The sequence below is a fragment of the Podarcis vaucheri genome (genome assembly GCF_965113315.1).
Source record: "Podarcis vaucheri genome assembly, chromosome: 6".
In the NCBI taxonomy this organism is placed as follows: domain Eukaryota; kingdom Metazoa; phylum Chordata; class Lepidosauria; order Squamata; family Lacertidae; genus Podarcis; species Podarcis vaucheri.
Genome location: NC_138764.1, coordinates 54,487,383 through 54,498,913, shown reverse-complemented (window position 1 = coordinate 54,498,913; position 11,531 = coordinate 54,487,383). Strand labels below are relative to the sequence as shown.

General features: G+C 39.5%; 1 protein-coding gene across 1 annotated transcript in view; it reads left to right on the top strand.

Moving 5' to 3' along the window:
- Nucleotides 1-11,531, top strand: part of MAST2 (microtubule associated serine/threonine kinase 2) — a 150,027-nt gene that overhangs the window by 61,293 nt on the left and 77,203 nt on the right. The window contains exon 4 of the mRNA XM_082226711.1: nt 403-434. Coding sequence (XP_082082837.1) covers nt 403-434 — 32 coding nt within the window. The remainder of the gene's footprint in view (nt 1-402; nt 435-11,531) is intronic.

Below are 11,531 nucleotides of genomic sequence, written 5' to 3'. Positions count from 1 at the left end.
ATGCTTTAAAAAATTAATTATAAAATATGTTTACAGATAGTCTTAATGTTGTGACAATAACAGTCATAAACACAATGCCAGCATACCAGACCAGCTATATTCTCAGAGCTAATGGGGATGTTTATAAGAAGTGGGAACTTAGGAATGTTGTGTACTGTTTACTGACATCAGTGAGGTTCCTCTTTGCACATTAGAAGAGCACTACAGAATACCTCTGTATTTCAGCAACTCTTGCTTCTTGTAAAATCCAAATTGTAACATGTTTGGCTGTAGGCATATGGGGACAATGTTATACCTGGACTTCTGGTAATACAGCTGCATGGTTATTACTTGATCAAAAGCAGGCTGGTCCTCATTGTCCTCATCAGCTTGATTGATTTGCTGTTTGTATTTTTCCCACAGAAGGAACTTAGTCTCCCTAGAAGAGGAAGTTTGTAAGTATACATTTCTTTCTTGTCTTAATAGTAACTAAATCTATCAGATATATTTTTGGATCTTTTATATGTTTTGTAGGAACAAAGGGTGGGGCACATAAAAGCCCATGGTTGCTGAGGATGATGGAATACTGTTGCGCATTAGGCCTCTCCAGAAACATGGATGATACTGTCATAGGCGCCGACTCCATGGGGCTTGAGGGGGCTCGAGCCCCCTCAAAAATTTTTTTTGGGGGGCTCAGCCCCCCCAATAATCTCGGGCGCCCTTCCAGCAGAGCGCCGCCGCCGTCCCCCGCCTCCTCCCCACCTGCTCCTTCGCCAGCCAGCCAGCCAGCCAGCCGTGCGCCCTAATGGCGGGGGCTCCTGCCTCGCTGCTTCGCAGCACCACCGCCACTGCCAAGGCACTGCCGGAAATCCAGCGAGAACAGGGGAATCCCGACTGGCCACACCTCCCAGCCAGCCAATCGGCTGGCTGGGGGGCGTGGCTTGCCCTATTTAGGGCCGGAGCCACTTTATTTGCATATTCATGAGCTTATTTATTATTCATGAGCTTTCCCGGGCCCCCCCAATATTTTTTCTAAGTCCGCGTCCCTGGATACTGTGGAATTAGGCTTTTGGAAGCATTTGAATAAGAAACAAAGCAGGCTGTTAAATCATCATGTTGAAAATTGAATGTATTTTACATTTTTATGTGCCATGTGGTCTTCATAATTTTAGCAGTACAAACATTTTATGCAGATTCATGATTTAAGGATTACTTGCCAATATGGTTGGCCAGTGGTAAAATGAAACTGTTTCTGGTTGGATTTGTGAGAGGTAAGTGAGCCTTCTGCCTAATCCTGGACTGAAAATGAAAAACAGTAGTATAATTGAAAACCATGATCTGAATATTTATGTTATCTTTCAAGAAATAGGCTTAGATTTATGATGCTGCTGAGAGAAATCTTATTGGTATTTCCTTTTTGTTAAGGACAGTGCTTGATGCCTCTACGTCTGGTGTCTCTCCAGAACCTATTCTGGTGCATAGAGGCTCTAGCCACTGCAACACTCCCTATTGTTAAACTTCCATGAAACTATTTTGGATTTTTGCAATGCTGATGAAATGGTTGCAACAGTATTTTTGTTAAAATTACAGAACATATTGGGATACTTGTCGGTAGACCAAATTATGCATTCTTTCTTTCTCAAAGTGTGCGTTGAGTGTAGGTTTTTGGCAATTTTTGTAAATTATTTCTCAATTTATGAACCTTGTTTGCATTATCAGAGGCTCGGTCTTAAGTGGTAGTCGTAGTTCTCTAGTCTTCATAGGCACCACAGGTCATCAGCTACACTTCTCAAATGAGAGATAATGTAGTAGTTGCATTTATATGATCTATTTCTGTCTTGGCTTGTATCTGTGGCTGTTTGCTTGTGAATATAAAACTAGTGACACACAACCTGTGTTCATGTTTACAGCAGAGAGAACTGGTTGTGTGACACTTGATAGATTCATTCTCACATTTTATTTATAAGTTACCAATTCCAGTGTAGCTTACTCACTTCCTTCATATCTGTTTTAATGGCGTTAAATCTCCCAGGTAAGTGAATTCCTTCCTTATGAAACTAGCATTGAACTCATACTCCTCTTATTTCTCCACTCTTTGGCAGCAACACTTACAAACAGGAAGGGTCAGAGGCTAAAAGAACTGGTATGAACCTCCCTGAGTACTTTGTGTAAATCCAGTAATTTATGGAACCTGTGCTTGACAAGTTGAAATATTTAACATAGAATAATAGAATAAACGGCGTAGAAATAGTGCATCATCCAGATATGTGTTTTCAAGAAATGTCATAAACTGGTGATTAAAGCATTGTTGGTCTAAACATTTGAGCAGTCCACAATGAAAGGAGGTGGAACAGATATTTAGACTGAGAAAGTAAATGTGCTTTCAGTAAAGAAAAGTTGGAGTGAAGTTCATTCATTTAACTTTGGAAAGATATTTAAGCTGACTTAAAGTTGTTGAACGGCAAAACAATAAGTTGCTGCATTTGTCAGAACCATTCAGTAAAATACTTTCTGTGTTCTCTTGAGCGTTTTATGTTTTATCAGTATACTATACTTTTCATATACTGCTTTGGACTGGAATATTAATAAGTATTCTACATTCTACTGAGGTGCTGGAAGGGGCAATGGGCAGCTTTTAGCTCTGGTCACTCAAGGCTTTACCTGGCCTCCCAGTAGTAGGAGTCAGTTGCGTGCTCATAAAAAGGTAGCCTTCTGTGTACAGATTCTAACACTAAAGAAAATGTGAAGAGTTTCCCAAGTGCTCCTAATTTGAAAGTGTGGAGTGATAGCAACTCAGCCAAGGGGAGAGGCTCTCAGGAAGAGCCGCTCTAAAAATAACTACCTGTTTCTAAAAAGATAGGAGGTGCTGATTCAGAAATTGGAACGGCAAACTGTATTGCTGATGTTTCAACATGACTTCCCAAAATTGCATGAAGAAAGTCTGTGTTTCTGTTGAACAAGTAGTACATTCACCGTACTTGGGGGTGACTAGCTTTACATATATGTCAAGCTTTTAAGGCATAAGGAATTAGTGCAGTATTTTAGCAATACTTTAAAATGAGAAAATCTGGTACTATGCTTTCTGAATATCCATATTATAAATACTGATCAGCTGAAATAGCTTATATCATTTACATCCAAATACATTTGGGATATCTTTTAAATTTCACATTGGTAGTGTTTTTTCAGTGTGACATTATTATTATTAACAAAAAGTGTACAATATTTTCTTTCTTGAGGATAGCGTTTTATAATCAAGGAGCTTGCATCTTAGCTAACATGGGAGAACCATTAATATTTAAATAATATGTACTGTTCTTTTAGTGTGTAAAGTACTTTCAGCCCCATTAGTTTCTGTCCAGTAGTAGCTAATATCCAGTGGTTCCATAACGTGGCCTGGTTGAACGTTCACAACTTTACTCAGGTTTTGATTCATAGGAGCTGTTTGGGGCTAAACTTCATTATTATATCAATTTAACCAGAGTTGCTGATTCCCCTGCACCCCCTGGTAAGAACAGTTATACATAGTGAGGCAGAGAAAATGTAGATTACTTTAGAAGAACTTGATAAATCAGATTAAGTGGTGTCCCAATCCTGTCAGGTGCCAGTAGACTGACAAGCTTTCTCAGAGTGCTGGTAACTTCAAGAAATCATGTTGTAGTTCTGCAGTTCAAAAGTATCAACCCTTCTGTTGAAATTAATCCAATAACCCCTTAATATGCTGTTTGGCACCTTTTTTGTACGTATGAGTTCGTCTTCATAGATTTTTGCTGTCCATTCTTTAGAACAATTGGGTAACTTCTGGTGCCTGAGTTGTTTTTTTCTCTTTCTCTAAATTCATCTAAAAAGGTTTATCTTTAATTGAGACGTGTTTATTAAGAGACATTCTACAGCTACATTATGCAGGCATCATTTAGACTACTTTGGGTTAAGTTTTTGTCAGTGAGTCAGTAAAAAATGGCCTCATTCAAATAGTATCAGGATTATATCTGGGATACTAGTTTACATACTGACGTAACATGTTTTTTTAAAAGGCCAGCATTATACATGGTTGTCTCTTGATTTGAGAATTAGTCTTTCTGATAGTATACAGGAAGTAATGGAAAATGTGCTGGCTGGTCATCCATGCTTTTGAAAGCTCATATTATTTGATCATACAATAATGTTACTGAGCAGTACATAAGGACAGATTGGGCACTGGAGTTTATTGCAGGGCTCATGTGACATTTTTTGAGTAGTAAAATGTATGCATCAATATGCTTCCTGGGCTTCCAGTGTAAGTGGCAATTTCTATACATGGTGGTTTTGAAGATACTGATTAATAGTTTGGTATGCTTACACTGATCTTAGTCAGTGGCAAGAACTGTTGCTTCAACAGCCAAAATGAATGAGTCAATATTTAGACAGGGGGAAAAGTTTATCCCAGGGGTCAGCAAACTTTTTCAGCAGGGGGCCGGTCCACTGTCCCTCAGACCTTGTGGGGGGCCGGACTATTTTTTTGGGGGGGGGATGGATGAATTCCTATGCCCCACAAATAACCCAGAGATGCATTTTAAATAAAAGCACACATTCTACTCATTAAAAACATGCTGATTCCCGGACTGTCTGCGGGCCGGATTTAGAAGGCAATTGGACCTCATCCGGCGCCCGGGCCTTAGTTTGCCTACCCATGGTTTATAAGGGAGTTGGTTAACTCACACTGTTAAATCTCTTGCCTTAGAGCTCTCATCACCTTTGTCAGTTCTTTGTAGATCCAGAAAGAATTAAAGTACAGGTTGAAGCAAAGTCCTGTTTTCTCTTCCTGGAAAGCCCTGTATATAAAAAACCCAATACAGTATACTTAAGTGCTATTGAGTGCAATATGAAAAATCCAGAATAAGGAAAAAGGTATGCGATCCAACCCCCATGTTAGAAATCCAAAAATTTTTTTTTGGGGGGTGGGTGGGGAGGGAATCCACAGCAGTCAGAGAGCAGCTGCCTGTGGCTTTCCTGGGGCTCTGGGTCAGCAGTCACTGTGTACTACTTTTGCAGTGTGAGCTTTCGTGTTGGTATGTGAGGCTTCTGCCAAAGTTTTTGCTCATGTGCCATTTCTCCCTCTCAGTCTCTGTTTCCTTGTGGCTTGCTGAAAGTGTTGCTGAAATGAACAAATGTTTTTCCGTGATTTGCCGTGCCTCAACTGTGAGTGATAATGGAAGTAAAATGTAGGCGGGAACAAAACGGTTCAGTCCCTATCTTCGGCTTCTCAGACCTTGCTCCTCATGCTGGCTGACTTTGGCTTGGTTGTTTCTGGATGCCATAAATAAGTTTGCAGAAGGCTTCTTAAACAATTGCCTTGTGATGTGATCTATTGGATAGATCTCGACTTCAGTTGAAGGCATAGTTATCTGTCATTGACTCTGAGGCTACGCAAGAAACTCAGGCTTGGATTTAACAGCACTTCCACTTTTCTGGCTTTAAGATCTATTCATTTAACACATCTAGCATTTCACACAGTGAAATGATGAAACGAAGAAGAGAGAGGTTTGGAGCCCCATCTCTACGGATCCAGTAAGGATTGTTGTGTGAAATAGTACTTAGCTTATCTATTGGAGTGAAAAAATATAATATTAATCTGAATCTTGAGTGTCAGTTAAGCAATAGTTTAACAAATCCATGCTTTCATTTAAGTTTTTAGAATAGTCATACAGTTTGTCGGTCTTTTAAGCATAGATATAATTAATGTACTATCTTATTTTTATATAATGGGGCAACTTAATTGTTCTGTTTTTGCTCTCTTTGGTATGAAGTGAATAAAAGTTCATATTGAGCTTTCTGGTCTATTTTATTTCATAATTCGTATTTGTAGGGCTATTGATTCCAATTAAATATTCAGTATAGCTGAATTGTGGAGATTAGTGCCTTAAGTATTAGGAGTAAGTAAAGTTAACCTCAAGTTTCCCCATTAATGTATAAGTTCTTCCACTTTTAATATACATCTCCACATATGAGAGCATCTTAGAAATGAAAAAATAAAATATTGTGACTGCAGTCTGCTGTGAGCCACTGCCATGGAAGCGAAAAGCCACAGTCAGAGGTGCAGCTTGTGAGACTGTGGCCCATGGCTGCAAGTGACATTGAGTGTGCATGGAATATGCCATTAAGTATGAAGATTATATAAGCGGAGGGTTATCTAGTTTTTCAGTCTATAAAAGACTGATGCCCAAGAAGAGATTAGCAATTGATGTTTTTATTTAACCTGTAGTTTACTCATTAGATGAATTTGGGCTGATGCATAAAGATTCAATTATGTGTAGCTTTTATGCTTTCCATGCCCAATCCAAAAAGAAGATACATATGTCTGTTTAGGTGTAGGTCTGTTATTTGTTGTGTGCAACTTGTTTTCTTTAAAAACAAACAAAAAGTACTTTACAGGATAATTTTGAAACTGACTGTTTCTGTTGTGGTGCTTTGTCAGAATCTCCTCTCCTTTCCTTTCCCACTGCCGAGGAAGTGATGGGCACCAGCATGTGTTCTCTCCTACTTCTGCTCCAGGTCTGCAGCATCTTAAAATCCCATTTAGTGCTGATTGTGCCCTTGCTACATCTCCTCTAGTGTTTTACCTCAACCCACAACCTCAGAGCAACCCTGGTAGCCCTTGCTGCAGCAACCCACTTCAGTGGAGGTAAGGAGGAATTTAAACTGGGAACATGCGTTCTTTAATCAGTAGTGCATAACCTTTAACTTGGGTCATTTCAATAGTAGGCTTAGACTTTAAGGTATCTCTGTAGCGACCAAAATTTTGTCTGGGTCATGAAACATCTAAAATAAGAAAGAATTATTCAGAAACCTTGTTCTATTATCAGTCATAGTAGACCGATTATCTCCTCCCAGTTCAATAAGCATGTTCAAAATCATTTGCATGCATGTGCCCCCCTTGTCTTTGCCACAGTTCTGTGTAATGCTTTCCTCATTTATAGATGGACCCTTAATAGAACTATACTTGTTTACAGAAGCATTATTTCTCAATTTTTATTTTAATTAACTTTCCTTTTTAGTCATAACAGCTATGGGCAGAGCAGTGCCTTCCTGCTTCTGCCCTCACTTCCCCCCCAAAAAAGAACTTTTACAAGCTCATTCAGGGCTGATCCTGTCATTAGGCAGAGTGAGGTGACCACATTAGGTGGTGGATGCTAGGTGAGAGTAGTGGCAACCACCAACTAATGCAGCGCCACATTGCTTCACCCACTGCATCACAGACACCATTTGAAATAACCCCCAAATTGAGCAAGCCAGCAGAAAGCTCAGACTGCATATTCCAGCAGGCATTGCACACATGCATACATTGCTCAGCTTACATGATGCACACAGCCACACTGCAGCATTTGTTTGAGTGGACAGCAGATGGGTGTTAGGTTGAGTGGTGGGGTAAGTTGCTGAAGGACAGAGCCAAGTATGACATGTGGGCTGCCGTTTATCTCCCCAACTAGCTTGCTGTCCTCATGTGTGGTTTAGGATAGTCTTGTCACCAGCACTGAAGAATTTGCCTGATTGACTTCTTCATGTTGTGGCAGACACTAGTGTGTTCTTACTACATGTCCTTTGCCACCCTGAGCAAAGGAGGAAGGGCAGGATATAAAGTTAAGAATAATAAAGAAATATAATTTGTTGTTGTTGTTATTACCACCACCAGCATCACTATTTCTTATATGGCCTTCAACATAAATTCTCAGGAAACGTTACAGCAATGTAAATACAATATTAAAATCAGTTAAAACAATTAAAAACAGTCAAAAGAAATAATGTAGGTCTTAAAACATACATCTTACCATCTGCTACCTCATTCTGTTATTTTGTCCTGCACCCTGGCAGCAGAAAGACTTGAGCTGACCCTGCCTCCTCTTGAATGACTTCCACAATTACGTATTGCCTCTGCTCCATTCAGTGAATAAAGACTAGAAGAAGAGGTGTCAATATAGATCGGGGGGGGGGGGGAGAGTGGCTGAAGCATACAGATGTTGGCCTCTTCTCACCTCCTCTACAATTTTAAAACATAATTCTTACAGTCTTTCTATCTTTAACAAGATATAGTGGTGCCTCGCAAGACGAAAAGAATCCGTTCTGTGATTCTCTTCGTCTAGCGGTTTTTTCGTCTTGCGAAGCAAGCCCATTGACGGATTAGCGGATTAGCGCTATTAGCGGCTTTTAGCAGCTTATCGGATCAGCTGATAAGCGGCTTAGCGGCTTAGAAAAAGGGGGGGGGAAACCCTGCAGGAACTCGCAAGACATTTTCATCTTGCGAAGCAAGCCCATAGGAGATTTGTTTTGCGAAGCACCTCCAAAACGGAAAACCCTTTCGTCTAGCGAGTTTTCCGTCTTGCGAGGCATTCGTCTTGTGGGGCACCACTGTATCTTATTTTCTAAAATACAGTGGTACCTCAGGTTACAAACTTAATTCGTTCCGGAGGTCTGTTCTTAACCCAAAACTGTTCTTAACCTGAGGTGCGCTTTCGCTAATGAGGCCTCCTGCTGCCTCTGGCGTGCGATTTCCGTTCTCATCTTGGGGCAAAGTTCGCAACCCGAGGTAGCTACTTCCGAGTTAGCAGAGTTTGTAACCTGAAGCATTTGCAACCCGAAGTGTTTGTAACCCGAGGTACCGCTGTAAGTTACATTCAAGCCCATCGCTAAAATGCTTTCTTCTTCACATGTTCCTTGTTTTAAGTGAATTAAATTTGCTATCATAATATCTGCTCATTTGTTCTTTCAAGTCAGCCTTTGGTAGTTTCACTATTTTTAATCCTCTTTAGTAGAAACTTTCCTCAGGCTTTCTGTTAACCAGCTGTTATGTTTGCATGTAGAGTAATAATTCAAACAAATTTGTGCATGCAAACATAAGGCCAGTTTTTCCTACTAAATTGGGATAGATGCTTTGTTATGAACTACTTCTTTGTGGGCAGTGCACAAACAATCTTTGGTACTTGTTTGGTTGCATAAAGTTGTCCTATGAGGCAATCTGACGCTCTGTCATACTCATAACACCATGAAATAATGCCAAGAAGCAGGCAGCAGCTCAAGGAAGAAGGTGCAACTTCTCTCACCTTCTCTCACTTTTACCAGGTTTGTTAACTTCATCATGCATACCATATCCCAAATTGTAGCTAAGCAAGAGTTTGAAGAAAATAGTGGGGTCAGTGATGGTGCTTTTCAGTTCTGACATATTGTCAGTTTGGCTGCCAGAAGCAGATAAGTAATAATTTATATGTCTTTCTCTCATATATCAATACAGAATTCAAAAATATTTGAATCTTTATACATGGCTGCACATAAGAGATGATATTCAGTGAAGGTTTATTCAGTCACCCCATTGAAATAAATGTACATGACTTTAAGTTAGGTACATTAATTTTAATAGGTCTGCTCTGAGTAAAGGTTGGGTGAATCCCACCCAGTGTTTTTTTTAATCTAGTATAGTATTTTTTCTATAGATCAAGAGTTGTGTTACCTGTGAAGGCTCCTAGTCTTGACAACAGACCAACAATATGTGTGGGTTGATGAATCCACTGTCACATCCTAAGGCTTCTTGGCTCATGTGGACTAGAGCAGAAGGTTAGGCGTGGGCTCTCCTCATGTTTTCCTGGGCCAACTCCAGGGTAATGCAGCTGAGGGGCCTGAGGGATGAAACCCTCTGGGGAACCACAGGGATTTGGCTGCAGCAATTGAGAGAGATATCAAAGTTTATTTTGAACACATGGTGTACCAAAATGAAATTATTGCATCCAAACGTCTGTATGAAAGTTCAAATATAAAATCGAACAAATCTGTAATATTTGGTTGGGTAAAACCTTCAAGTTATTAAAGAGGAAGCATTGGATAATATGCAGAAACTTACATAAAAACCTTAGGCCTACTTCATGCAGCAGTGTAACACCTGACCTCCTGACAAATGAGTTAAAAAAAGAAGGAAAAGGAAGTGATACTAATATGCTCTTTAAAGAATACTTTAGGTGGAATTCAAATGTTCCTTCTGTGCAAGCCTTTCAGCTTGCTAGATTGAACAATCCTCTCTCCTACCCCCCTAAAGGGCTTCCACTAATGGGGTTCATTAAGTTCTGCCCTTAAAGTTGCACCTTAACTGGTAGAAGTTTGAAAGGCTGAGTCTTAAGAAGTCAACAAGTAAAGTTTTTGATAAAGTCTCTGTGTTGGAATCTGTTTTATTGCTTTTTTTAAAAAAGAGACTTAATTGTTTTAAGCTCTTGTTTTTATACGTTTTATGATCTTTGTATGCCATCTTGTCTCAAAAGATGGAAAATCTTTTAATAACTAATATTGATGTTGGTTTCAGCTTTTACTAGGGTGATCATAGCTTTTTGTAGTTTCAGAGGTTCTGCCTTTCAGCTTTGTAAATACACAATAGATGATAATCTGTTGATATGTAGTTGTGTCTAAAAGCACAGCTCTGTAATGATAATTTTCGAATTCCTTGCTTCACCTGTGCAGCTCTTAATCCTGTTTTATCCATTTGTTCTTTGTTGTCGTTTTATTTACTTGGATACCAGTCGGTTGCTCTTGCTGCTGATTTGGAATCTTAAGTTCATCCTGTCAAGTTATTTTCTGACAGCTACATTTGAACACCCACAATTGAGTTACGTTGCAGCTACCTTAGCTCTGTAGGGAATTACATTGTCTGGTAATAACATTACATTGATTTGTCTGTGTTCTTCCATAAATGTTTACATAGGTTTTTTTCTTTCCTCTTGTTCTGGCGTAGTCAGCCTTTCTGTGCGGACAAACAGCTGTCTGCTTGTCTGCTTGCCTGATCCAGTTCTCTTGTAACAGTATCTGATAAAAGAAGTTTCCAACTTTAGGGAGGTCAAATATACTTGGAGACAAACATTTTGTACCTCACATGTGTCAGTTAATATAAAATTTTATAATAGTTTTGTAATTTCTTGAAACCAGACATTTAAATATGACTATGATAGCCTTGATTAACATTCAGGAACGAGGATTACCCTTGTTTATTGATGTCTAATAACAAATGAAAACATCACAAAGCTCCAGTTTCCATAATACCAGAAGTTTGGTTTTAAAGTATTTTCTATGCTTACTTGGGCGAAGAGTAGAGAAGGAGGGAGAAATAAGAGAGCCAATACAAGCAAGATCTTGATGATAGTGTACCACTATTATTTACCCTGACAATAAATTTGTGGCAGGGCCTGGTACATATGCCCATAACTTGTTCAGCCCAGCTACTGGAGAGAGTTAAACAGCCTGACTGCTGGGTAAAAAGGGCAGATTCTACATTAAGGATAAATAGAAAGGAATGGGGGGGACACACACACTGCAAATTATATAAATATATAGTTCAACCATGTTTGCAGTATTGTGTACAGTTCTTCTTGCTGCACTTCAAAAAGGATCTTGTAATGCTGGAATAGGTGCTGAAAAGGGCAACCAGAATAACCAATGAGCTGAAGCAACTCCCTTGTGAGGAAAGGTTACAACACTTAATGCTTTCTAGTTTAGAAATAGGGTGACTAAGCAGGGGCATGACAGAGGGGCATAAAATTATGCAT